The 23,779-nt window shown below is 57.8% G+C and overlaps 1 protein-coding gene across 1 annotated transcript; it reads right to left on the bottom strand.

Moving 5' to 3' along the window:
- Positions 1-2,577: 2,577 nt before the first annotated feature.
- On the bottom strand, positions 2,578-21,601 carry INSRR (insulin receptor related receptor). Its single transcript, XM_004619325.2, has 22 exons — positions 21,517-21,601; positions 15,425-15,976; positions 13,349-13,652; positions 13,112-13,254; positions 12,713-12,857; positions 11,515-11,729; positions 11,203-11,329; positions 9,050-9,288; positions 8,509-8,676; positions 8,225-8,420; positions 7,847-7,888; positions 7,535-7,755; positions 6,848-6,984; positions 6,592-6,754; positions 6,332-6,437; positions 5,501-5,553; positions 4,925-5,154; positions 4,062-4,172; positions 3,796-3,955; positions 3,231-3,360; positions 3,013-3,147; positions 2,578-2,821 (listed from the first exon to the last, which is right to left on the bottom strand). The coding sequence occupies exons 1-22, from the start codon at positions 21,599-21,601 to the stop codon at positions 2,578-2,580; spliced, it is 3,906 nt and encodes a 1,301-aa protein (XP_004619382.2).
- Between the last annotated feature and the right edge of the window lie 2,178 nt (positions 21,602-23,779).

Below are 23,779 nucleotides of genomic sequence, written 5' to 3'. Positions count from 1 at the left end.
TGATGCTCAGGAACTCTTCCTAGTTCTGTATTTTGGGGATTGCTCCTGGTGGTACTGGGCTGGGGGCACCATATGTGGTACCTGGCAGTGAACTGGGTCAGCTGCATGCTAGGCAAGTTCTGTCCCCCTGTGCTGTCTCTCCAACCTTGGTCACTGCTTTACCCCTGCACCTCACATCTCTAACACGGAGTGAGGGTCATTTCTCTGCACAGTCCCTCCCCACATGTGGCTGCAAAGTCCCTGCTGAAACCTCACTCTGGCTCTCTTGCCACATGTCAATTTCTTCTTCTCTTTCTCCTTCTCCTTCTCCCTCCTCCTCCTCCTCCTCCTCCTCCTCCTCCTCCTCCTCCCCCTCCTCCTCCTCCTCCTCCTCCCCTCCTCCTCCTCCTCCTCCTCCTCCTCCTCCTCCTCCTCCTCCTCCTCCTCCTCCTCCTCCTCCTCCTCCTCCTTCTTCTTCTTCTTCTTCTTCTTCTTCTTCTTCTTCTTCTTCTTCTTCTTCTTCTTCTTCTTCTTCTTCTTCTTCTTCTTCTCTTCTCCTCCTCCTCCTCCTCCTCCTCCTCCTCCTCCTCCTCCTCCTCCTCCTCCTCCTCCTCCTCCTCCTCCTCCTCCTCCTCCTCCTCCTCTGCCCCCAGTGCACTGGTCAGGGCTTATTCCTGGGTCTGCGCTCAGGGATCACTCCTGGCTGTGCTTGGGGGATCATGTGGGATGCCAGGGAACAAACCAACTCGGTCACGTGCAAGGCAAACGACCTACCCGCTGTACTATTGCTCCAGCCCAGTCTACTGCCTTTGTCTTCCAGTGTCCCTCCCTCCTCCACAGAGTCCTGGCCAGTCCCCCATGCCCGTCGCTGGGGCTGGAGCACAGGCAGATTTGCTCAGAAGCTTTCTCTTCTTTGACTCCCTATCTCCCTCCAGCCAAGCTCTATCCTAAAATCGCCGAGCACAGAGGGTGGAGACTGGGGGCAGGGCAGTGGGTAAGATTGGACCCTGTGACCATCCTCTGTTCTGTGGCCAGTGTGTGAGCGCTTCAGGGCCTGGGCTGTAAGAACAGCCCAGGCGGGAGGAGGGGACTGCGGACCAGGCTTCCCTAAGCTGTAGTTCGACGGGAGACCATTAGGGGTCACTGTTGCCTCACCCACCGCTACTAGCCTGGTGGGAATGGGGTGCGGCCCAGACAGGTGGTCCTTGCTCTCCACCCAGACTCAATCAGAGATCAGGGTGAGGTTACGTGACCTGTACTTGTTATTAGGAGAAGACCCCCCCTAGGGACTTGTGGTCTCCACTCAGCAGTACAGATGTCCCCAGACCCCGAGGATGGCCGAGCAGCAGCTAGCCTGGAAGGGCTGATTTGTTGTTTGCCTGTGGACTGCATCTAGTGCTTTGGGCTTCTTTCCCGTGCTTGGGGACTCTGCTGGCGGTGTTGGACTGTATGTGGTACCGGGAACCAACCCGGGCCTGCTGTGTGCAAGGCCTGCCCCCTGAGCTCCCTCTCTGGAATGGAACTGGCAGCTGCAAAACTATATAACCAGCCTCCTCCATGCCACCAAGGTGACAACCAAACTTTGCTCTTCAAATGGTCTCAGCGCACCAGGGGGAGAACCTGGAAGCTGCTTCTCGTTCCTTCCACCTGTCTGCAGGCACCCGGCTCTGAGCTGAGGCAGCCAGACCAGAAGGCTCTGCTCAGGGCAGACCTGGGCTAGGCTGGGGGCTGTGCATGTGAGGGGGGGCGGTGGTGTTTAGGTGGAGATGTCACAGGTGCCCCTCCCCCAGACCTGCCCACTGAAAGTCTGAGTGGGGACAGCCCAGAAAAGGGCCCTGAGGGAAGAGCCGGGGACTCTGGCTGAGGAGGCCAGACGTGAGGTTTCTGCCCGCTCGGTCCTCTTGGAGGTGATGCCTGATCGCCATGTCTTCATCCGGTCCCAGTGCCTCCCGGGGTCACCACTCTCTCTCCCAGGGGGCAGACAGGAAGTTCACAGGGTGGTAACCCCAGAGAGATGGAGCCATAATGGGCCGCTCAGGGAGCAGGGTACAAACCGACTGGGCCTTTATTGAGCCTTCTCGGGGCTTCCCTGGAGATGGGGGGTGGGGGCAGCCAGCAGGAAGCGAGGCTCTCAGCGCTTGAGAAGCAGAGGGTGTGAGGGAAGTGGGAAGCAGATGGGGAGAAGAGGGCGATCTGCCGAGGGATACCCCTGGAGAGGAGCAGCACCGAGCTTGGGGGTCCCTGGGTATGATGAAGGAGAGGGGGAGGGGAGGGCAGGCCTCCGGGGCCAGGCTGGGGACCTGCTCACCCAGCCACCATGTGGGGTCCTCCCCACCCCACTAGGTGTATGGGGCAGCCCTTCCCGGCTGGTCTGAGGGGGACCAGTCTCATTCCTGGTTTCATTCCACCACGGCTGGGGCCATGTTTCCTCCCTCACGGAGAACTCAGGCTCCTGAGGCCCCCCAGGCCCCCCGTTCCTGGCCTTCCTCAGTGCCCCTGAGTGGGGTGTTTGGGGGACTCTGGGGCATCTACCCACCACAACGGCCAGAGTCTTCCTGACCGCCCCGGGAGGCTGACCAGCTAGGGAACGGGGTGCCGTCAGTGCCCCGGGCCCCCGTTGGGGGTGCTGCAGTTTGAGGAGGCCTCTTTGGGGCTGGGCAGGGCGTCGGGCTCCGCATCGGTGGGTGGCAGGGAGGCCCGGCCGGCCCGGCACTGCGGGCTGTGGTAGAAGGACAGGAGGCGGAAGGATGGACGCAGCTCTTCCTCCACGCTGGCCAGGATGTGCGTGAAGGTGGGGCGCAGGCGTGGGTTCTGCTGCCAGCAGCGGCGCATCAGCTCCTGCCTGAGGGGGTGGGCGTGGGGGGGAGGGTGTTGTCAGAGGGGTCCCCAAGTCCCAGCCATGGGGCATGATTCTCTGGGCGGGGCCACTGAGAGGTTTAGGACAGGCCAGTCTCAGAAGCCCTGGGCATGTGTGAAAGGAAAAGCCTCAGAATGCAGGGGAGCAGGGGAAGGGACAATAGGTCAGCGACTCACAGCCGGAGGGGACAGCTCTCCAGCTCCTCCAGGACCCCGCCGTCCATGACAAACTTGAGCACCTGCTCGTTGGACAGGCCCTGATAGGGCTGCTCTGCCAGGGTGGCGATCTCCCAGAGCACCACGCCGAAGGACCTGGGAGACAGGTGGGAGGCCTGAGCCAGGCCCGGGGGGAGGCACGCCCAGTCCTCCCCGGCCTTGACCCTGCCAGACCCCACCAGACATCCGAGTGGGTGGTGAAGATGCCATCTTTGAGGGACTCGGGGGCCATCCAGCGCACCGGCAGCAGCCCCTTCCCGCCCTTGCGGTAATAGTCGGTCTCGTACACATCTCGTGTCATCCCAAAATCTGCAAAGTGAGAGGGCACGGGGTGAGCAGGTGAGCAGCTTCTCCCGTCCCCCGTCCCCCGCCCCCCACCCCAGACTGCCAAGAACCCTGCAGAGTGGGGCTGGGGCAATAGTATAGCAGGTAAGGCATTTGCCTTGCGTGCAGTCAACCCAGGTTCAATCCCCAGCACCCTCTATGGTGCTGAGTACCTCCAGGAGTAACTCCTGAGTGCAGAGCCAGGAGGAACCCCTGAGCACTGCCAGGTGTGGTTCCAAAACAAAACAAAACAAAAAGAATCCTGCAAAGCGTGAGTTCGCGGGCCTGCAGCCGTCACCTCCCAAGCCTTCTGCTCTGGGAGGAGGATGCTGAGGCTGGGGGGACTGCAGGACAGAGCGTCTCCTGATGCCTAACGTGTGGGAATCTCTCCTGCAGCCTGTCCCCTGGCACCCTCCGCACCCCCGATCTTGACAGTGAAGTCCTGGGACACCATGCAGTTCCGGGCTGCCAGGTCTCGGTGCACGAACTTGTTGGCGGCCAGGTAGGCCATGCCATCGGCGATCTCCCCAGCCATCTGGATCATGTCCTCCAGGGCAGGCCGCGGGAGCCCAGGGTTATTCTAGAGGCGAGAGAGGGGGCTGGAGAAGGAACCGGAGCCTGGACTCCTGCCAGCCCCTCCCCAACTGTGTCCCAGGCCCCTGGGCCAGTGTCCTGCTGCTGCCCACCTCTGCCTCAGGTCGCAATGATCGAAGGTGGCTCTTGAGGTCTCCACGGGTCATTAACTCCATGATGACCAGAGTTGGCTGTCCCTGGGACACCACCCCCAGGAGACGTACCTGAGAGGGACCAAGAGGCTAGTTGTGGGTCCCACAGGCCCTCGGCCCACATGACCACAGCTTTGACCCACTGTGATCACAGCCTGACCCAGACACCACCGCTGACTCTTTTTTTTTTTCTTTTTGGGTCACACCTGGCGATGCACAGGGGTTACTCCTGGTTCTACACTCAGGAATCACCCCTGGCGGTGCTCAGGGGACCATATGGGATGCAGGGAATCAAACCTGGGTCAGCCTGGGTCGGCCGCGTACAAGGCAAGCGCCCTACCCGCTGTGCTATCGCTCCAGCCCCCCACCGCTGACTCTTTTTTTTCCCACCGCTGACTCTTAACCCCAACCATGGCCATCACTTTGACCTCAGAGTGACACTGATTTAATCCGTAAAGTGGAGCACAGCCAGTTCTCATCCCAAGCTTTATGACTGGGTCAACTCTAACCCTGACCCAAATTATCACCCCACTCACTCAGGACTTACTCCTGGTGCACTTCTGGTGCATGGGGCCATGTGGGGTGCTGGGGATTGAACCCAGGTCAGCCGTGTGCAAGGCAAGCTCCTTACCCTCTGTCCTCTCTCCAGCCCCACACCCCACTCACTCTTGACCCCTAGATGTCACTGAACTCAGTCTCAGCCATGACTCTACCAAGACTTTACTGAACTCCGCCCCCCAAATGACCTTATCACATCAGAATCCTGCCCCCACTCCCAGCCCTGGCCCTGTCTTCACCACCTGCCAGCCCCCAGCCGCCTTTACCACATGGTGACACTTGAATGCCTTCATGACAGATGCTTCCTTGAGGAACTCAATGCGCTCCCGGGGGCTTGCCAGCTCATTCACGGTCTTCAGGGCCACCGGTGTGGACAGCTCTCCAGCCTCCAGCCCTTGTGCCAGCCCCTCGTAGACCATCCCGAAAGAGCCTTGGCCCAGTTCCCGGATAACGGAGATCTGCTCCCGAGGCACCTCCCACTCGTCAGGGACATACACTGGGGGGCGGGGCGGAAGGCGGGGCTGCTCTTGGCTCCACCCACGTCCTTCTCCCCTCCCTCTCCAGACACCTCCCATTCGTCAGGGATGCACATTAGGAGGTGGGGGGCTGATCCTGGCTCGGTCCACATCCACTTCTCTCCTCCCTCTCCAGGCACCTCCCACTCATCACGAGGTGGGGTCTGGCAGGGGGGCCTGCTCTAGGTCCCGCCCCAACCCCTTTGCTCTTCTGGGTGAGGCCCAGACCCAGGGCTGCCTTCTCCACGGTTTGTGGGAAGCCCGTCTCCACTCTCCTCCCCACCTCTCTCCCTTTCCACCCCGCCTGTCTGCACACCCCCCACCTACTATCACAGGCGCTGAAGTATTCAGGGTTCACAGAGGTGTACAGAGTACTGTTTCTGCAACGGGAGGTGAGAGGTTCAGGTCAGGCTGGAAGGGTACACAGGAAGTCATTGTCTAAGGGACAGGGTGGGCACTGCAAGAGGAGGAACGATGGTGATGACCACACCTCCAGGGACTTCCCAGGGAAGTCTTGACTAATCACTTTCCAAATTGGTCTTGGCTCTAGACCTGGGGTTTGCAATCAGCTATGGGGAGGAGTTAGGCATTCCTGCCTCCTTAGCTAATCCTCAGAAGCCAGTTAACCAAATGCCCTCATTTTCATTTTGATTGTGCTCTCAGCCCTAGGAGGGGGGCATCTGTCCTCAGTATCCCACGGGTTGAGGTCTCCTGTACCCCCCTCCCCCACCATAGCTATGGCGGGGGCAGCTTTATTGACCCTAGGGCTGAGAGCAGTGACCAAATTCTGGTTATTCAGACAGATGTTTCCCAAGACATGGGGCTGTCACTGCTCATCATCAAAGTCCCAGGCTCAGGGCAACAACAGGTCTAGTCAGTGCTGCACCCCAGGAAGAATGCACAGCTGGAAGGCTGGCCTCCTGCTGGCTCCTCCGTGCTCCCCACACACACCTGCCTTTTGTGGAGGGCCAGGGATGCAAAGGTGAGGAACTGGTGGGATCTGTTATCACCTCTTATTTTGGTGGGGGAAGGGTGCTTAGGGTTACTCCTGGCTCTGCATGCTGGGAGCACTCCTGGCAGGGCCTGGGGGGACCCTCTGTGGTGCCTAGCATCAAACTGGGGTCTACTTACAAGGCAAGCTATCCTTCTGGCCCTCACCTCTTTCTGCTGTAGAAAAAGCCAAGGACCGTGAGAATGATGAGCAGCATGAGCCCCACTGGGGTGACAGTGAGAAGGACGTGTAGCCCACCAGAATCTTCTTCCTCTGGCAAAGGATAAGATAGTGGTAAGCAGGAGGGAGGTCAAGACGAGGAAGCAGAGCGCTAAGGCTCCTTCTCCCCAAGATGCACCTAGTGGGGGAATGGGGTGTAAAGGCCTGTGGGGCTTGTTTGGGATGGCATGTCTGGATGTCTCTGTACCTGGGCCTGGTATGTAGAAGGCGACGCCATCTGTCCAAGAGCCATTGCCGGCCAGTGAGGTCGCCCGAACCCGGGCAGAGTAGTTTCCAGGGGGCAGCAGGGCCAGGTGGACCCCCCCAAACTTAGCATATCGCAGGCGTGACACACACAGCACTGTGGCCTCCTGAGGGCAACACAGAACAGTCGGCTTGGACAAGGAGGAGCTGCAAATTGGTGCAAATTGGTGCTTCACGCCTGGGCGCCCTGGAGTTCCTACCTCTTCCAGTCGGCGGTACTTGATTTCATACTTGAGGATGAGTCCATTGGGGTCTGGGGGCTCAAGCCAACGCAGGAGGATGCTGCTCTTGCTGGCCGCTTCCCAGGATACCTTCCCTGGGATACCATCTGCCTCTCCTGCAGGGGCAGGGCATCAAGCAGCCGGGCTTCACCTCACCTTCAAGGGTTTTTGTTTGTTGTTTTGGTTTCTGGATTTTGGGTCACAGCCAGTGATGCTCAGGAGATACTCCTGACTCTGCACTCAGAAATTACTCCTGGCGGTGCTTAGGTGACAATATGGGATGTCAGGGATAGAACCTAGGTCAGTCTTGTGCAAGGCAAGCACCCTACCCGCTGTACTATTGCTCTGGTCCCTCACTTTCAAGTTCAAACCCAAGAGGCAGGAGACAATGGGGGGCGGGGGGGGGGGATTAAGGCATTGGCTTTGCATATGGCTGAACCTGGTTAGATCCCTGGCACCTGGTTAGAACCCTGAGTATCTCTGGGAGTCACCCTCAGAGCACTGCCTGATGTGGTGCCCCTCACGTTCCCCTTAATAAACCTAAGCAGTTACATTGGGAGGGTGCAGAAGCTCTGGGGTTAGTGCGGTTCGCACTCACTAGTTGCAACATTAATTCTATAGGGTCCTTGGGGTCTGGGAAGGGGGAGAGGGTGAGGGATCACCTACTATGGGGCATGGTGCGCGCAAAGACGAAGGTGGCAGCGCTGCAGCCCACCGTGTGCGCGGCATGGTTGCAGGCATGAATATCGATCCGATATTCGGTGAAGTGGCGCAGACCACTTAGCACCGCTCTCTCCCGGGGCACTTTGTCCTCCTGGATCTCAAAATCTGAGCTGTTCCCTGCAAATCGCAGAGCTCCTGCAGCCCGGCGTTGCCTTCCCGAATCGCTGCGGAAAGTGAGGGTCAGCGGCAAGCCACCCATACCTCCTCCCCCATCCCGAAGTCCCGCCCCTCCGCCTAGGACCCAACCCTGTTCACCTTTGAGAGCTTTTGTTAATAGACGTCACCTTCCAAGGGGACCTGGAGGAAGCCAGGGAAAACCCTCTAGGAATTCGGCCCTTTGCCTCCACCACGCCCAGCCCCGCCTCCACTCAAGTCCCCGCCCACTTCCTGTAAGCCCCGCCCCAGCCCACTTCCTGTAAGCCCCGCCCCAGCCCAATCCTTAAGTCCCGCCCCGTCTCACTGCCTCCAACACGCCCAGCCCCGCCTCCACGTAAGGCCCGCCCGGTGTCTGTAAGCCCCGCCCCCCCATCACGCCCAGTCGCCTACCAGCCCCGCCCCCAGGACCCCACGTCTGTAAACCACGCCTCCAGACCAGGCCCCGCCCGCTGCCTGTAACCGCCGCCCCCTGCGCACTTGGGGATAGTGATGGCGTTGTGGAGGAAATTTTCAAACTTCTTCTGGAAGGAGGCCTCTTGCGCTTCCAGCGGTGGCAGGGCCTGCCCAGGAGAGGGGTGCTGGCAAGGGCAGCAGCCCGGCTCCATCTCGGCCTCGAGTTCCGAGTCTTCGTGGTCGAAGCGGGGGTCGTTGTTGCTGGTGGGCAGCCGCAGGCCTGGTGCAGTGGCAGGGAAAGCTGCAGTTAGGCTGGACACCCGCACCCTGAGCCCTGCGCCCTCTGCCCACGCCCTCTCCCCGCGCACCGCGGTGGCAGTAGTCATTGAGGTAGAGATCGCCGTCCTCTGCCAGACGCTGCCACAGCACTAGGTAGTATGTGATGTTCCCGTTGCGTTGGGTGGGTGGCTTCCAGCGGACCAGCAGGTGGGAGGAAGAGTTGGACATGGCAATGACGTCCTGCGGCACGGTAGGTGCTGGGGGTAGGGGTTTGGTAGGGCAGGGGTGAGGCTCTGCAGACCCCTCTTTCAGAATCTCTCTGGGACACAAGCCGCCCTTTGCCCAGGAATAGAGAACTCTCAACTTCCACTGCCTGGAACTCAGCCTTTGTCTTTGCCTTGCCCTCCAAAAGCCCTTGGGCTGGCTCAGTTGTTTGTTCCCCCTGCACTCTCCTTCCGGCAGCCTCTCTGGGACCAAGGCCCCATACTTCTAGGATCCAATTTTGGGTCCCCCAGGCTCTGTGGGCTCTTGTGTTCAGTGACCCAGTGGCTCTCTCTGGTGCCCGTGTCCCCTCATTGTTACTAGGATTCAAGCATCTAGTTCCTACTGCTTCCAAAGGGTTCTTCTCACCTGCAGGCAGTGTTCGGAGGTAGATGATGGGGCTCTGGGCTCCTTGGTGGGGGCTGTCTTCAGCAGTGGTCAGTGTGATGGCTCGGACAAACACTGCATACTGTGTCCAGGGCTTGAGGGGTGCTAGGGTCACACCTGGCTCCTGGGTACGGCTTAAGGGCAGCTCCACATCCAGCAGGTTCCAGCTCTGGGCTCCGCAGGCATCTGGACCTATGTGCTCTGTGGCATTCTGGAACGGACTGAACACCATGCCTGCAGCTGAAGTGCGCTCAGCCTCCCCCCACCCCTACTCTGAATCATCTCAGACTGTCACTGTCATTCTTCTTCCTGTAGGCATGAGGGCAACGTCATGATCGAGCCTCCTGGGTTTTTTGTTTGTTTGTTTTGTTTGTTTTTCCTACTCCCCATGGTTTTCAGGGCTTACTCCTGGCTCTAATCTCAGGGATCACTCCTGGCAGGGCATAGGGAACCATATATAATGATGAGGATAGAACCATCAACATGCAAGGCAAGTGCCCTTACCAGCTGTACCATTGCTCCAGCTGATTGAGCCTTCTGTTAGACCCTGTGGACCTTGTGAAACTAGTCATTTTTAAATTTTTATTTATTTTGGTTTATGGACCACACCAGCAGTGCTCAGGGCTTAATGCTGGCTCTGTGCTCAGAAATCACTTCTGGTGGTGCCTAAAGGACCGTGAACGGTGATGGGGATCAGTTCAGGAGAGGCTGCTTGCAAGGCAAATGCTATCTCTCCAGTCCCTGATAGCTGTTTTCAGTGATTAAATCTTTCCTTGTCCCTGAGCGGGGAATACTAAACTTTGATCTCAATGCGCTTTCAAAAAAAGTCTCACAGGGACTGGAGAGATGGCTCAAAGGGCTAGAGCACATGCTTTGTGTTTGGGAGTCTGAGTTTTGACCCCCAGTTAGGTCTCCAAGAACCATCAGAAATGTTTCTTGAGGGCTGAAGAACAGGGGTAAAGGCTCTTGCTTGGTATGCAGCCAACCTGGTTTTTTTGTTTGTTTGTTTTTTGTTTTATTTTGGTTTTTTGGGTCATACCAGGCAATGCTCAGGAGCTACTCCTGGCTCTGCACTCAGGAATTACTTCTGGCGGTGCTCAGGGGACCATATGGGATGCCGGGGATTTAACCCAGGTCAGCCGCATGCAAGGTAGTTGCTCTACCCATTGCTCTGGCCCAAAAAATGTTTTTTTTGGGGGGGGGAGAGCGGTGGGGGCTTACTTTTGGTTCTACACTCAGGGAGCACTAATGGAGGGGCTGTATGGGGTTCCATGGTGCTCCCCTCACCACTGGCTGCCTGAGGCCAGAGTAAGGTCTGGGCTTGGATGCACCCACTGGCTTCTGGGAAGGGCTGCTGCTTCCTGGAGGTTTTACCTCTATCAAGGTTGATCAAATAGTCACAATGGGCCATCACCCTGATGTGTAGGGTATTTGATGCCTTGGAGGAGGTCAAAGGGATTGGAGTTGATGCTGAGTCAGGGCAGAACTGAGGAACAGTGAAAGAGAGTTAGAAATGTTTGCCTTCGTTGGGAGCAGAGTTGGAAAGCCCTGAGGAAGGGTATGCATAGTGGGTGCTGTAGTGGCACCCGCCTGCCATCCCTAATCCAAGATCTCTTGTGCTATCATCAGCTCACTCTCTCCAAGCAGGCAGCCCCTGGCTGGACTTGCTCCCTCCCTTCTTTGGGCTTTAATTAAATGCTGGCAAACCATCGCATAAAACTGGCCAAATTAGTGGGTACTCCCCAAACCGCTGCTGGGGCAGGAGCATGTGGTCAGTACAGAACATTAGCATCGTAAATAGAAGTTTAATTATCCAAGCCTTCCCAGCGAGGTGCCTCTGCTGGGCTCCCAGAAGTCCTAAGTGTCCTCTGCATTTCGCTGGTGAAGTGAAACTGAGGCATGGGGGAGGAGACTAAGGTAGATGAGAGAGAGGCCATACCTTCAATTACTTGCATCCCCAGCCCTGCCCCATTCGGGCCCCGCCCCCTTCTGACTCCGTCCCACGTTACCCTGCCCACTGCCCACCGTCTCAACCATTGGCCCGCCCCGTTCTGGCCCCGCCCTGTGTGGCCCCGCCCACTATTCCTGCGCCCCGGCCCCGCCCGTCTGACACTGGCACCTCTACCCGCACTCACGACTCCTTGTAGTACACGATGAAACTGAGAAGGTCCCGAGCCTCCAGGGGCTCGTAGCGCTCCCAGCGCAGCAAGATACGGTCAGTCTGGGTGATGTTGGACACGAAACGCAGCGTGCGAGTCTGGCCTGCGCAGGGAGAGGGGGCGAACACCTGCTCGCTATGCTTGCTGGAGCCCCGACCCTGACCCGGGGCAAGTCCCACCCACATCGCGGTCCCTTTCAGACGCCACCTGCCACCCGGTGTGTGCGTGTCTGGGGGTCTTGGCAGGTGCGCTGCCTCACAGTGGGGTTTGGGGGTGGTCAAGCCTCACAGGCGGCGCGATCTCCGTTGGTGCGGGGGTTGATCTCAGCCTTGTTTTGGCGACCCCGCGTGCCCGTCACCTCCTCCAAGCGATAGATGTGCTCCAGGCAGAGGCGTGGGTTGAAGGCAAAGTAGATCTTGCCCACCGGAATGGTGAGCCCGGCGGCCACCCAGGACCCCAGCTGCTCTAGGTTCTGATTGTCCAGCACGTACAGAGTGTAGTTCCTGGGGGAGGCCAGGGGACGTTGCTCTGCACAGGAGGTGGGGACAAGGGGCAAAGAAGGGAGTGCCTTATGGGCTCCCTCTGCAGGGGCTGTTGGGGGGCACTCACGCCCAGACCCCCCAGGGGCATGGGCACACCCCCACATATGCCACGAATTCCACATTTCATTCTCATCAGTGAGGTGGTGTCAACAGCTTCTCTGTCTCTCTCCTCCTTCCCTCACCTCACATTACCTGAGCACCTGCTATGGTCCAGACTCTGCTGGCTTTGAGAGACAGGGAGGAGTCTGACTCAGCCTGGGGCTACCAGCTGGAGTGTGTCCACCACCCGCAGGAGGGGGGTAAAAGGCAATGTGCCAGGAGACATAATAAACTGCTTGGCTGGACAGTGATTTTAAATGTTACTTTATGGGGCCAGAGAGAGTACAGCAGGTAAAGTGCTTGCCTTATCCATGATCAACCTGGGTTCAATCCTCAGCATCACATACAGACCCCCAAGCACCACCAGGAGTGACGCCTAAGCACAAAGCCAGAACTAAGGCCTGAGCACAGCTGGGTGGTCCCCAAATAACAACAAACTCATTAATTTTGGAAAAGTATGCATAGGGCTTGGCTGGTAAATTATAGAAATAGGTTTCAAATACACAGGGTCTAACTCTGCAGCTGAGAATATCAGAAAATAATGACAGCCAGCTCATGCAAAGTTATATACAACTATGATGTGTATAGCCTATACTATGTTTCAGGTACAGTATAAGTAACTCTGTATTGAACAACTTAAGTAAAGCCATAATAGCCCTAAAAAAAAGTAACCTCAGTTACGGATAAATATAAGTTGAGGATTAGAAGAGTTTAGTAATCAATGCAAGAGACATGCCAGGAAGCAAGCGGGCTGGTTCCAGGGCCCATGCCCTGAGCACAGCACTGGCAGTGTTTGAGGGAGGATGATAGACGCAGTTGTTGGAGGTGGGTTTTGAACCTCTTACCCGTCCACCATGATGTCCCCCCGGATTAATTTGAGGTTCTTGAAAAATCCAAGGGACACAAGGGCGAAAGAATGCTTGATTTTGAGGAACCCAGTGATGGTCTCGACCAGCCCCAGGCTTCGCTGCAGCTCCAGCTCCAGGTTGTCTAGGAATGGGAAACAAGGCAGGAGCAGGGGCAGAGAGTGATGGGTCCATGGGGCGTGGCTAACGGGGCTCAACGTGGGACGGTGGGTAGGAGCAAGGATGAAAGAGGTGCTTAACCTGGGTGGCCACAAGGGGCGTGGCAATATCGGTGGGCGTGGCTTGGAAAGAGGGCGTGACCGGAAAGGCTGGGCCCTGAGAAAGGGTGTGAAAGGGTGTGGCTGGGAGGAGGGGCCTGGCCTTGAGGAAGGTACTGACAGCCCTGGCGAAGGTTGAGGATGAGGCTCCCCTCCACGTGGGTGCAGCCCACCAGATCTTGTGCCGCCTGGACGGAGTCGATGGTCTTGGTGCCCACCTTGCACTCTTTGGGGCACAGCCCTTCACATTTGTGGCAGAATATGCTGGCAAGGGCAAGCAGAAGGTTGTGGCATGAGCCCTGGGCCTGAGCAAGCCTGCTCACCCTCCCCGTAATTCCCCCAGTCGGCAGACACTCACCTGCTGTCATTCCGGGTGAAGCCTGGAGGACACTGGGCCAAGCAACTGCCATGGTGGATGCCGAAGGTGGAGGCACGGCCCGGCACTGAGCGCAGGCTGGCACAGTGCTCAGCAGTAACACAACGCCAGGACTCATGCTGGTAGGTGCCAGGAGGGCAGGCCTGCAGGCAGGCGCCCTGGAAGTAGAGGTGGCGGCAGGCCACACAGGCGCGAGGGTCCTCTGGCCGGCTGCATCCCCCCAGACATTCCGGGTGGCAACACTCCCCGGCTGCCGTGCAGGCCAGCCAGCGGGAACAGGGACACACTGCGGGCAGAGTACTGTGTGAGGCCTTGCCTGCCTCCCGCCCAGCCCCATCGCTTCTGCTCTGCACCAACACCTACTAGTCCCTAGCATGTGGCATGTGGTTGCTGGCTGTTTCCCTGGCACAGAAGCTTTTTAATTTTTTGGGGGGGTCACACCTGGCAATGCTCAGGGGTTACTCCTGGCTCTACACTCAGGAATTACTCCTGGTGGTGCTCGGGGGACCACATGGGATGCTGGGAATCGAACCCGGGTTGGCCGTGTGCAAGGCAAATACCCTACCCGCTGTGCTATCACTCCAGCCCCATGGGGCAACTTTTGAGGCAAGGCTTGGGACCCCTCTCCAGGGCACCCCACCTCTTGCAGTGCCTAGACTGAGAATTAGAACCTGGAACAGAGCCGTACCCTTGGCCATCCAGGCTGCCCCTGTCTTGTCTGTCTGGGCCTGGTGCCTGTGTCCTTGCTGGGCAAGGTGCCTGTAAACCAGCCAACCTTTCCACACCAGGGCAAGGCGGGTTGTGAGGAGGGACCACCTTTGCCCGCCTTCCTGCGCTCTCTGCCCTGGCTCTGTGGTCTGGGCACTAAGCACAGTTGCTGCGGACTGTCTGGGCCGCTGCGTGTGGTGGGTCAGTCAGGCGTGCTGTTGATAGTGTACACGGGAGAGGGGACCAGGCAGCAGCTGTGTTTACAGCCAACAGGGAGGCCTCGAGAGGGGGCCCAATGGCTACAGCTGGGATCTGGTTACTCTACCCTGATGCCAAGGCACTCACCCCCAGCTCTGCTCCCAGTCTCTGAGACTGCTCCTTTTCCACCTCAGAACCTTGATTTGAGGGTCTCCCAAGGAGCACTGGGGGGCACCAGAACGCCCCTGGCAATGCTTGGGGTATGTGAGGTGCCTGGGATTGAACTCAGGGTCCCCCCCAGGTCAGTCCGTGCTTCAGTCCTCGGGGCCATGTCCCTGGTGCCCCTCCTGCATACTGACCCCCCCCTCCAATGGCCCTTTTCTCTCTATGAACCTCACTTCCTAAAGATGACATTGGTCTTACACATTTGTCTTCACCTGGCCTGTCTTTGTTCATCACCTCCTTATTTCTACTCACATGCAGCTCCCGAACGTGCCAGTACGACCCAGGCTGCCTGCCTGTGTCCCTGAGTTGTGACCCTTCTCTTTGGGATCCAGCCATGACCCAGACACTGCCCTGAGGGTGTTTGTGGAAGAGCTCATTCCTTAGTACCCTGCCCCATTTTACAAAAGAGGAAACTGTGGCACAGATAGGCAAAGCAAATAGTTAGCAAGGAGATTTGAGATTTGAGTCCTCCACGCTCTGACTTTGCACTAACCACTGCCTCACATAGCCTCCTGGATCTACTCAAGACTCTCTGCCCCACCCCTTCCTGAGGTACTCTCTGTCCTTTACTTTCTTCTGTGGTTGACGGGGTAGAGTGGGGGACAACATCTGGTGGTGCCATCGGCATGGTGATTATCAGAGTTGGCTGCATGCCATGCAAGTGTCCAGGTCCCCGTGCTATCTCTCCAGGCTGTCCTTTGTGTCCACCCTGGCTGCCTGAGACTGCCCTGAGCAACATCACTTATTTCACTTATTTACAAACCTCCATTTCCTCATCCACAAAACAGGAGTAACAATCATCCCTGCCTCATGGGATCTGTGAGGATAGACCAGAGGTGGTCAATCCTGACCCAGCACGCTAAGCTTTCCAAAACCACCCGTTCCCATTCTCCTGGGGCCCTCATCAGGGTTAGTGCGAGTGCCCACCTCTCTGGCAGTGGCTGGAGGTCCAGCACCTGTAGTCGGTGTGCCCCGCAAATGTGGTCCTGGCACAGGGCTCGCCGGCAGTCCCCAGCATCCCGGGACAGACATCGGCACACTCCTCGCCTAGCTTGTTACCCACGATGTGGTTGGCGCTGGGCGCAGGCTGCAGCAGGCCCCAGTCAATGGTGGAGAGATGGCAGAGCTCCTGGTTCTTCTCCACACGCACGGCGCCCCGAAGCACGGCTCCCAGCGCGGGCAGCCCCACGTCGCGCAGGTGTGGCATCTCAAAGATGACCAGCGCATAGCCCAGGAAGAGGCGGGTGCCCCGGAGCACGGCAAGGTTGGGGAAGAGGTCGCGCAGGCTCTCCAGGCCGTAGACGCGGAAGAGCAGCAGGTAGTCGGTGACCTGGGTGAGGCGGGGGAAGCTGAGCCCACGGAAGTCCTCGCCTGTGGCCGTGAACATGAGCAGGATCTGCAGGTGGCCCTCCACCACGGTGCAGTTCTCCAGCCGCCGCAGCTCTGCCACCTCAGAGCGGATGTCCAGGCTCGGGCACACTGCGGGCACAGCGTCGGCAGCAGTTAGCTCAGGGGGACCGGGCACCATCTCACCAAAACAGCTTGGTGTTTGTTTGTTTGTTTCTAGGGTCACACCCAGCAATGCTCAGGGGTTACGCCTGGCTTTGCACTTAGGAATCACTCCTGGTGTTGTTCAGGGGACCATGTGGATTGCAGGGGATCGAACCTGGGTAGGCCACGTGCAAGACAAATGCTTAACCCGCTGTACTATTGCTCCCGCCCCACACACAAGAGTGTTGTTGGTTTGTTTTGTTCGGGGGCCACACCTGGCTATGCTAGCGGGGACAGGGGAAGCAGATGCAGTACCAGGGATTGAATCCTGGTCCGCCATGTGCAAGACAAGAGCTTTCCCCCCTCTACTATCTCTCCAGCCCCATCATCTCGACGACCTTGAAGGAGAGGGACCACACAGGCAGGGGGACATTGAGTGGGAGCCAGGCGGGGCTCTGGGGCTGAAGTCTGCCTCTTGGGGCTTCACTACAGCTCCAGGGACCTCCACCAGACAGGCAGACAGAGCAAGTCCCTGACCTGCCCTTGCAAACCCTTGTCTACTTTGTAGCTTCTTTCTTGCAATCACATTTCCAACTTCAATCTTCCTGCCCTTCTTTTCCTCATTCCACAGCCCAGGCTCTCCTCTCTCTCTTCCTCTCTCTCTCTCCCTCCCTCTCTCTCTCTGTTTTTTTTTTCCCACACCTAGCAATGCTCAGGAGTTGCTCCTAGCTCTACATTGAGGAATTGTTCCTGAGATGCTGAGGAGACTATATAGGATGTTGGAGATTGAACCCGGATCGGCTTTGTACAAGTCAAGTGCCCTACCTGCTGTACTATCATTCTAGCTCCTCTCTATTTATTTATTTATTGGTTACACCATGAGATTACTCCTGGCTCTGCACTCAGGAATTACTCCTGGTGGTCCTTGGGGGACCATATGGGATGCTGGGGATCGAACCCAGGTTGACCGCATGCAAGGCAAATGCCCTACCCATTGTGCTATCGCTCCAGCCCTAGCTCCTGTCTTTAAAATATATTCAGAGGGGCTGGAGCAATAGCACAGTGGGTAGGGTGTTTGCCTTGCACATGGCCAACCCGGGTTCGATTCCCAGCATCCCATATGGTCCCCCGAGCACTTCCAGGAATAATATATATATATATATATTCAGAATCCAAGTGCATCTCATGCTTTCCCCATCATCTTTCCCTGCCTTTACAGCATAGCCTCCCCCGTGGTCTCCCCTCCTCTGCCATTGTCTGCTGATAGTCTCATTGCCACTCCATAGCCAGGCTGATCTCAAAACACAGTTGGGTCGCATTTGTCCACCTTACAAAACAGCCCACAGGCCCCATCTCACTGATGTGAAAGCTGAATTCTAGGGGCCAGAGAGATAAAACAAAGGCTAAGGCACTTACTTGCCTTATATACAAATGACCTGGGTTCGATTCCTGGCACAGCATGGGGTCCTCTCAGTCCCACTGGGAGTGATCCTTGAGCACAGAGCCAAGAGCAGGCCCTGAGCACTGCCAGGAATGATCTCTGAGTGCAGAGCCAGGAGTAAGTGTCCTGAGCACTGCTGGGCATGGCGCCAAAATGAAACGAACAAAAGTACAAGCAAAAAAAGCTGAAGTTCTGGGGGCTGGAGTGATAGCACAGCAGGTAGGGCATTTGCCTTGCACGCGGCTGACCCGGGTTCAATTCCCAGCACCCTATATGGTCCCCTGAGCACTGCCAGGGGTAATTCCTGAGTGCAGAGCCAGGAATAACCCCTGTGCATCGCCGGGTGTGACCCAAAAAGCAAAAAACAAACAAACAAAAAAAGCTGAAGTTCTACTGCAGCCTCCCAGGCCCCCTGTGAGCTCTCCAAACTCCTTCTCTTTCTCCTTCAGATCATCCACACTGAGCTCCTTCTCCGCTCTCGTGGACCTCCTCGAACCAGCAGCGAAGCTTCGCTCTGGAGTCTGCACCTTCGTTCCTTCTGGCTAGCACCTTCTTCCCTCTCACTAGATTCCTCAGCACCTTTAAGTTTCTTCTCTGGAAACTGGAGCAATAGTATAGAAGGTAGGGCACTTGGCTTGCAGACTTGAACTTAACTTAAAACTTTTGGGCTATGGGGAGCTGCAGAATGTGCCTTCAAGAGTGAATATGTGGGGGAACCACAAATCTGATTGATTCAGGTTCATTCCCCAGCACCACAAGTGCCAGAAGTGAGCACTGAGTGCAGAGACAGGAGTCAGCCCTGAGCACAGCCAGGTGTTGCCCCAAAACCAAAAATAAATAAAGAAAAGAAAAGAAAATCCCAACGCTCCTTGCGCCAGAGAGATAAGGGTTAAGGCATATGTCTTGCACACCACCAACCTGGTTTGATTCCAGCACATGGTCCTCTGAGCCTTTCTGGGGGCCCTGGGTGTGGACCTGATACTCCCTTGGAAACAAGTGAGTGCAGGACCCCAGAATCTGGCCTTCTAGGAGGAATGGTGAAGCCACTTGGGGAAGGTGAAGAGTAGAGGAGGTGGGGCCCTGGGGTTTGGGACCTAGATACCCTGGATTCACTAACCCAAGGTCCTGGAGCCCTGAACTGAGTGTCCTAGAGGATTGTGGCTCTGACTACAGAACCTGCCCTCATGATCCCGCACTCCTGAGAGGGACAGATAGAGACAGCAAGGACACCCCTTTAGTGTTCTGGGGTGCTGCTGAATGCAAGGAAGGGGAATAACTCGGGAAGGTACCTAAAGTAGGTACCCAGGCCTAGAAACCCTTGTTAGTGGGGAATCAGTTTTTAGCACCCCAAAAAGTCAGGCCGAGGAATTTAATTTGAACTTTGGGCTATGGGGAGCCCCAAAATGTGCTTTTGAGAATAAATATATGGGGGACCCACACATATCTGATCTGGACTCTTAGGACAAGATGCTCAGGCAGCAACTTCCGGGTCAGCCTCCACACAAGTCATCAGAAACTGAATGAGCATCCAGGTTAGGGGGCACCACACCAGTACCAGGAATGTAGCAAAGGAGTGATGCGAAACCCCCACCTGCTGGGGCTTAGAGAAACCAAGCAAATGCCTGGTTACTGGTTATTCAGAGTTAATGCTAAGAATCAAAGGGAGGGGCTGGAGAGATAGTACAGTGGGTAGGGCACTTGCCTTGCACACAGCTGACCCAGGTTTGATCCCCTGGGTATGGTCCCCCAATGACTACCAAGAGTAATTCCTGAGTCACTGGGTGTGATCCAAAAGCCAGAGAGAGAAAGAAAGAGAGAGAGAGAGAGAGAGAGAGAGAGAGAGAGAGAGAGAGAGAGAGAGAGAGAGAGAGAGAGAGAGAGAGAGAGAGGGAGAGAGAGGGAGAGGGAGAGGGAGAGGGAGAGGGAGATAGGGAGGGAGGGAGGGAGGGAGGGAGGGAGGGAGGGAGAGGGAAGTGAAATAGAAAGAAGAGTGTGGGGTAGTAAGATTTATTTGTGGGGAGAGGGGCTCCCCAGCATTCCGGGAATGCAGTTCTGCTCAGGCCCTGGTGCAGAAAGATCAAGTTTGTTTGTTCAGTTTGGATTTGGGGCCAGACCTGGCAGTGCTCAGGAGGGGTTTGGAGGGCCCTATGTGGAGCCAACCAGGGTTGACTGGGCAAGGCCAGAACCTTCCCTGCTGTTCTCTCTCAGGTCCCAATGTTCAAGTCTGAGTTCTGCATGTGTGCTCAGGTCCTGCTAACCTTCCAGCCTCTGCGTTTTCCTGCTCACCTCACTCTTCAAGCCACATGCACATGCTCACCCAGGCCCTGCCCTCAGGCCCAGGGCAGGCAGGGCTGGCACAACCTCTCTTTGTTGTCGTGAATGGCACAGGCTTGACTCTGCCCAACAGCTGGTGTGGTGTGTGATATAGGGTGTGTGGGGTGGGGGTGGGGTGTAGTGTATGTAATATGATTGTGGTTTTGTGTGTATGTATGAGGTTGGGTGTGTGATATGTGTGAGGTGTGTGTGGTGTATAGTGTGCATGTAATGATTTTGTGTGTGTGTGGTGTGTGTAATAAGTATGTATGTTGTGTGTGTGATGAGAGTGTTTTTGGTATGTTTGGTGTGTGTGATGTGTATGTGGGAGTGTGGTAAATGTGAATGTGTGTGGTGAGTGTGAGTGTGTGTGGTGAGTGTGAGAGTGTGTGGTGTGTATGGTGAGTGTGAGAGTGTGTGGTGTGTGGCAAGTGTGAATATGTGTGGCAAGTGTGTGTGGGGTGTGTGGTGAGTGTGAGTGTGTGTGGTGTGTGTCAAGTGTGTGTGGTGTGTGTCGAGTGTGTGTGGTGTGTGTGGTGAGTGTGTGTGGTGTATGATGTGATGTGTGTTTGGTGTGTGTGGTGAGTGTATGTGGTGTATGATGTGACATGTGTTTGGTGTGTGTGGTGTGCGTGAGTGTGTGAGTAGAAGAGCAAACGCAGGTACACAGGCACACAGCAGAGAGAGAAGGAGAAAACACTTGTGGGCTCTCGAGGCAAAGGCAATCAGACTCTGAGGCAGATGGGGGGTTCTCTCAGGCGCCCACATGCCACTTCCCATCATGCCCTTGCCTCTTTAGGGCTCCCCTGATGAGAGCCCTTTGGAAAAACAAGGCAGGGACCTTCACAGATTAACCCCTGCCTGCCTCGCTCAGGCCAGACTGTGCAGGGTGCGACTGGGAAAGGCACATCTGGGTCCCCTGACCAAACACCCCCGACGTGCTCCTGTTTGGACAACCACACTCCAGGTTGGCATGTGCCGACCGTCCTGGCGAGCGGGGCAGAGGGGAGGAAAGGGAGGTAGTGCTTTTGTTGACTTGCACCCTTCTTGCAGGGACCCTCACCCCAAACCACTTGCCTCGCTCTGTCTGTGGAAGGGGAGGTTCCATGTGAGGGTGTCATGGAACCCTGAGGGCAGGCACAAAGCCTGGGTTTCCGGCTTCCTTGGCAGGACTGTCAAAGGGGCACCCAGATCGCTCCTGCTTGCCCTTCAAGCCTCTAACATCACCAGCGTCACCAGGTACCACCTGCACCTTCCAAATACCAGACACAGCATGGGAAGGTGGGGTCTCCAGCAAAGAGTACCCCTCTTGAGGCCCTGGACCATGTAGTCCCTTCTTTGGGGGGTGGACCCTAAGAGTGGAAGGGGGCCACAGGACCAGGGGGAGGCAGGGCCTGTCTCCCCACTGCTCAGGTCTTTGCTTCTTTCCCTCACAAAGGGTTTGGGCACTTAGTGGTGCCAGGCTACCAGTCATCCTCACACCCCTTTTTTCCTTTCAGCAGCCCTAGAAACCACCATTAAGTAACCCTGCCCCTTTCTGGGCTCTCATTCAGATTTTACTGGATGGCGATTTCCTCCCAGAACCCAGGATACCTGTTCCTCCTTCAGATTCCAGATCCTTCAAGGAATGGGGAGATTTGGCCCCTAAGTGGGGAAGATAACAACCTCCTTAACTCTATAAATTTCCCATACTAACCCAGCCCGGAGGCAGGGGGATTCTGCAGGGCTGCCAGAGAGGTGGAGGGGGCTGCAGGAGAGAAGTGGGGGTACTCACCCTTTGGTGTATCCAGGCCACATCCCAGGGAGAGGAAGCTGGCAAGTAGGCACGCGACCCCTGGCCACGGACTGGGTCCTGCCATGTCCCCGCCTTGCTTTGCAGCCAGTGCTCCTGCTCTCCTCCAAATGTGGCAGGGAGGGCCGGGCCTGGAGGCCCCTAAGGAACGGGAGAGTAGGCTTCAGAGGGAAGGGAGGGGCAGAGCGACAAGGACTCCCTCCTAGAGACAGCAGGAGACAGGAAACTGGGAATGAATGAGCCACAGAGGTACACGACAGCGACAGGAAGAGGGAGAAAAAGCCCCGGCGTGAGAGATGCGGACAAAGATGCAGAATGAGACCAGGGGAGTCACCCAGGTGCAGGCCACCTCGGGAGTCACAAGCAGAAGCCGGGGACAGGGGGCGGAGAGCAGTGAGGGTCCCGGGCCGCCAGCCGCGCAGGGGACGGTGGCCCGGCCCTGCCCGCGCGGGGCTCCGGAGCTCGCGGCCGCAGCTCCCGGGGCGCACGCAGGGCCGCGCCCAGCTCTCGTCTCCCCGCCCCCAGGCCGAGTGGCTGGGGCCGGCGAAGCCTCTCGCTTCTCTCCTCGCCTCCCGCCAAGCCAAAATATTTAGCCTGACAACTGTTGGGGGGAGGGGGGCAGTTCTGTTGGGGGAAATAAGGTCCGAATACAAGGGGGTGGTAGCCCAAGAACTCAGTTCCCCCTGCCCCCCAAGTCCTTGCTGCTGCTGCTTGCGGAGGCTCCCCCGACGTCCCCCTGCAGATACCTCCAAAGCCCGACTGCTTGGCCGGTGGGCGGGGACCAGCCGCGCCCCCTTAGTGCCACCCGCGGCCGGCGGAGCTCGGGGAAGGGCAGGAGTCGTCCACACCCGTCCAGCCTCCTGGCCCCTCGGCCCCCCCGCTCCCACAGCGCCCGGACACCGCACGCGCTCAACCCCTGCCCCGGTCCCCGGCTCCCATCGGGACACCCCTGACCCGGCAGTCACCTATGGCTTCCCCTCTGCCCCTGAATTCAGGCCACTCTGTGCGTCTGTCCCTGACTCGGGAATGGGGGGCGTCGGGGGGGGGGGGTGGCGGTGCTGGAGTCGCGGGGGCGAGAACAACCGAGAGCTCTGCCTGGTACAGTCCAGGACCCTCGTGTGCCCTTCCCGCCCCTTCCAACAGTCCCTCCTATCTCCCGGAACCCCTCAGCTTGGGTCCAGAGGGATTTTGCCGCCCCTGGGTTCGAGGGGCGACGACAGGCCCTGGTAGTTTTTTTTCTCTTTTTTTTGGGGGGGTGCGCTCCGGGACCACTTCTGGCGGTGCTCAGGGCCCCCTACGGGATGCTAAGGATTGAACCCAGCTCGGCCGCGCGCAAGGCAAGTGTCCTCCCTACCCGCTGTACCGTCGCTCTGGCCCCTGGCGCTGGGTGCGCGGCCTCCTAAGACCAACGCGTCCCGGGCTCCACCCGCGGGCGGCTCCCGCGTCCGAGGAGCTAAGAGAAGATCTATTAATTTCTCAGCGTAGAAATCGATGCTCTTGTCAGGGCGGCGATCGATGCCGGCCCAGCCCGGCCGGGGGCCAACACGGGCTGGCGGGGTCAGGGACTGAAGCTGGCTCCCAGGCGCGGCGCAGCGGGGGCACCGCAGAGCGAGCCCGCACCCACCTGTCCCGGGGCGGAAGGCACCGGCGGCGCGCGAGCTTCCAGCGCCACCCCGTGGTCTCGGCTGCTCCGCGTCACGCGCATTGGGGAGGCGAAACCTTCCCCTTTCTGATCTCTCGTGCTTTCCTTCCCGGGGCCCAGAGTTCTTTCTTGGGGGAGAAGGGGAGGTGATTTCTCCTTATATCCCTAGGATTTCGAGAGTGTCATATAGTTCACCTCAAGTGGCTTTGCACACTCTCGCAGGCTCGCGCACCCTTGGAGAGCGGTCGCGGAGGCCGTGGGGGGGTGACCTGAACTGCCCCTCTCGCACCCCACCACCTCCACCTCCGTCCCCACTAAACGCAGTTGCTTTAGGCGGCAGGGGTTGGGGGGTGAACAGCAGATCAACTTCCCAGCTCCCCCGCCCCTGCAGACACCTCTGCGGCTGCCCCTTGGCGTTTCCGGAGCTGGGAGGGTCTTCGGGGACAAGTCCCCAGGCGGGGGCGAGGGGGGCCGACTGAGATGCGGCGGGGCCGAGCGCGGGGCGGGGCGGGGCGGGGCGGGGGCGGGGCGGCCTCTGGCCCCGCCCTTTCCTGGCCGCGGCCCTTTAACGCCGCCCCGCGCACATGTCGGGGGAGGCCGGCA

The sequence above is a fragment of the Sorex araneus genome, chromosome 5 (assembly GCF_027595985.1).
Source record: "Sorex araneus isolate mSorAra2 chromosome 5, mSorAra2.pri, whole genome shotgun sequence".
Taxonomy (NCBI): Eukaryota; Metazoa; Chordata; class Mammalia; order Eulipotyphla; family Soricidae; genus Sorex; species Sorex araneus.
This window is presented reverse-complemented; position numbering and strand designations above follow the sequence as displayed.

Coding starts and splice junctions, on each gene's coding strand:
- INSRR (XM_004619325.2), bottom strand. CDS start 21,601: ATGGCAGGACCCAGTCCGTGGCCAGGGGTCGCGTGCCTACTTGCCAGC. Junction 13,255..13,348: donor TTCACCCGGAATGACAGCAG/GTGAGTGTCTGC, acceptor TGCCCTTGCCAG/CATATTCTGCCACAAATGTG. Junction 6,985..7,534: donor TGCGCGCACCATGCCCCATA/GTAGGTGATCCC, acceptor CTGCCCCTGCAG/GAGAGGCAGATGGTATCCCA.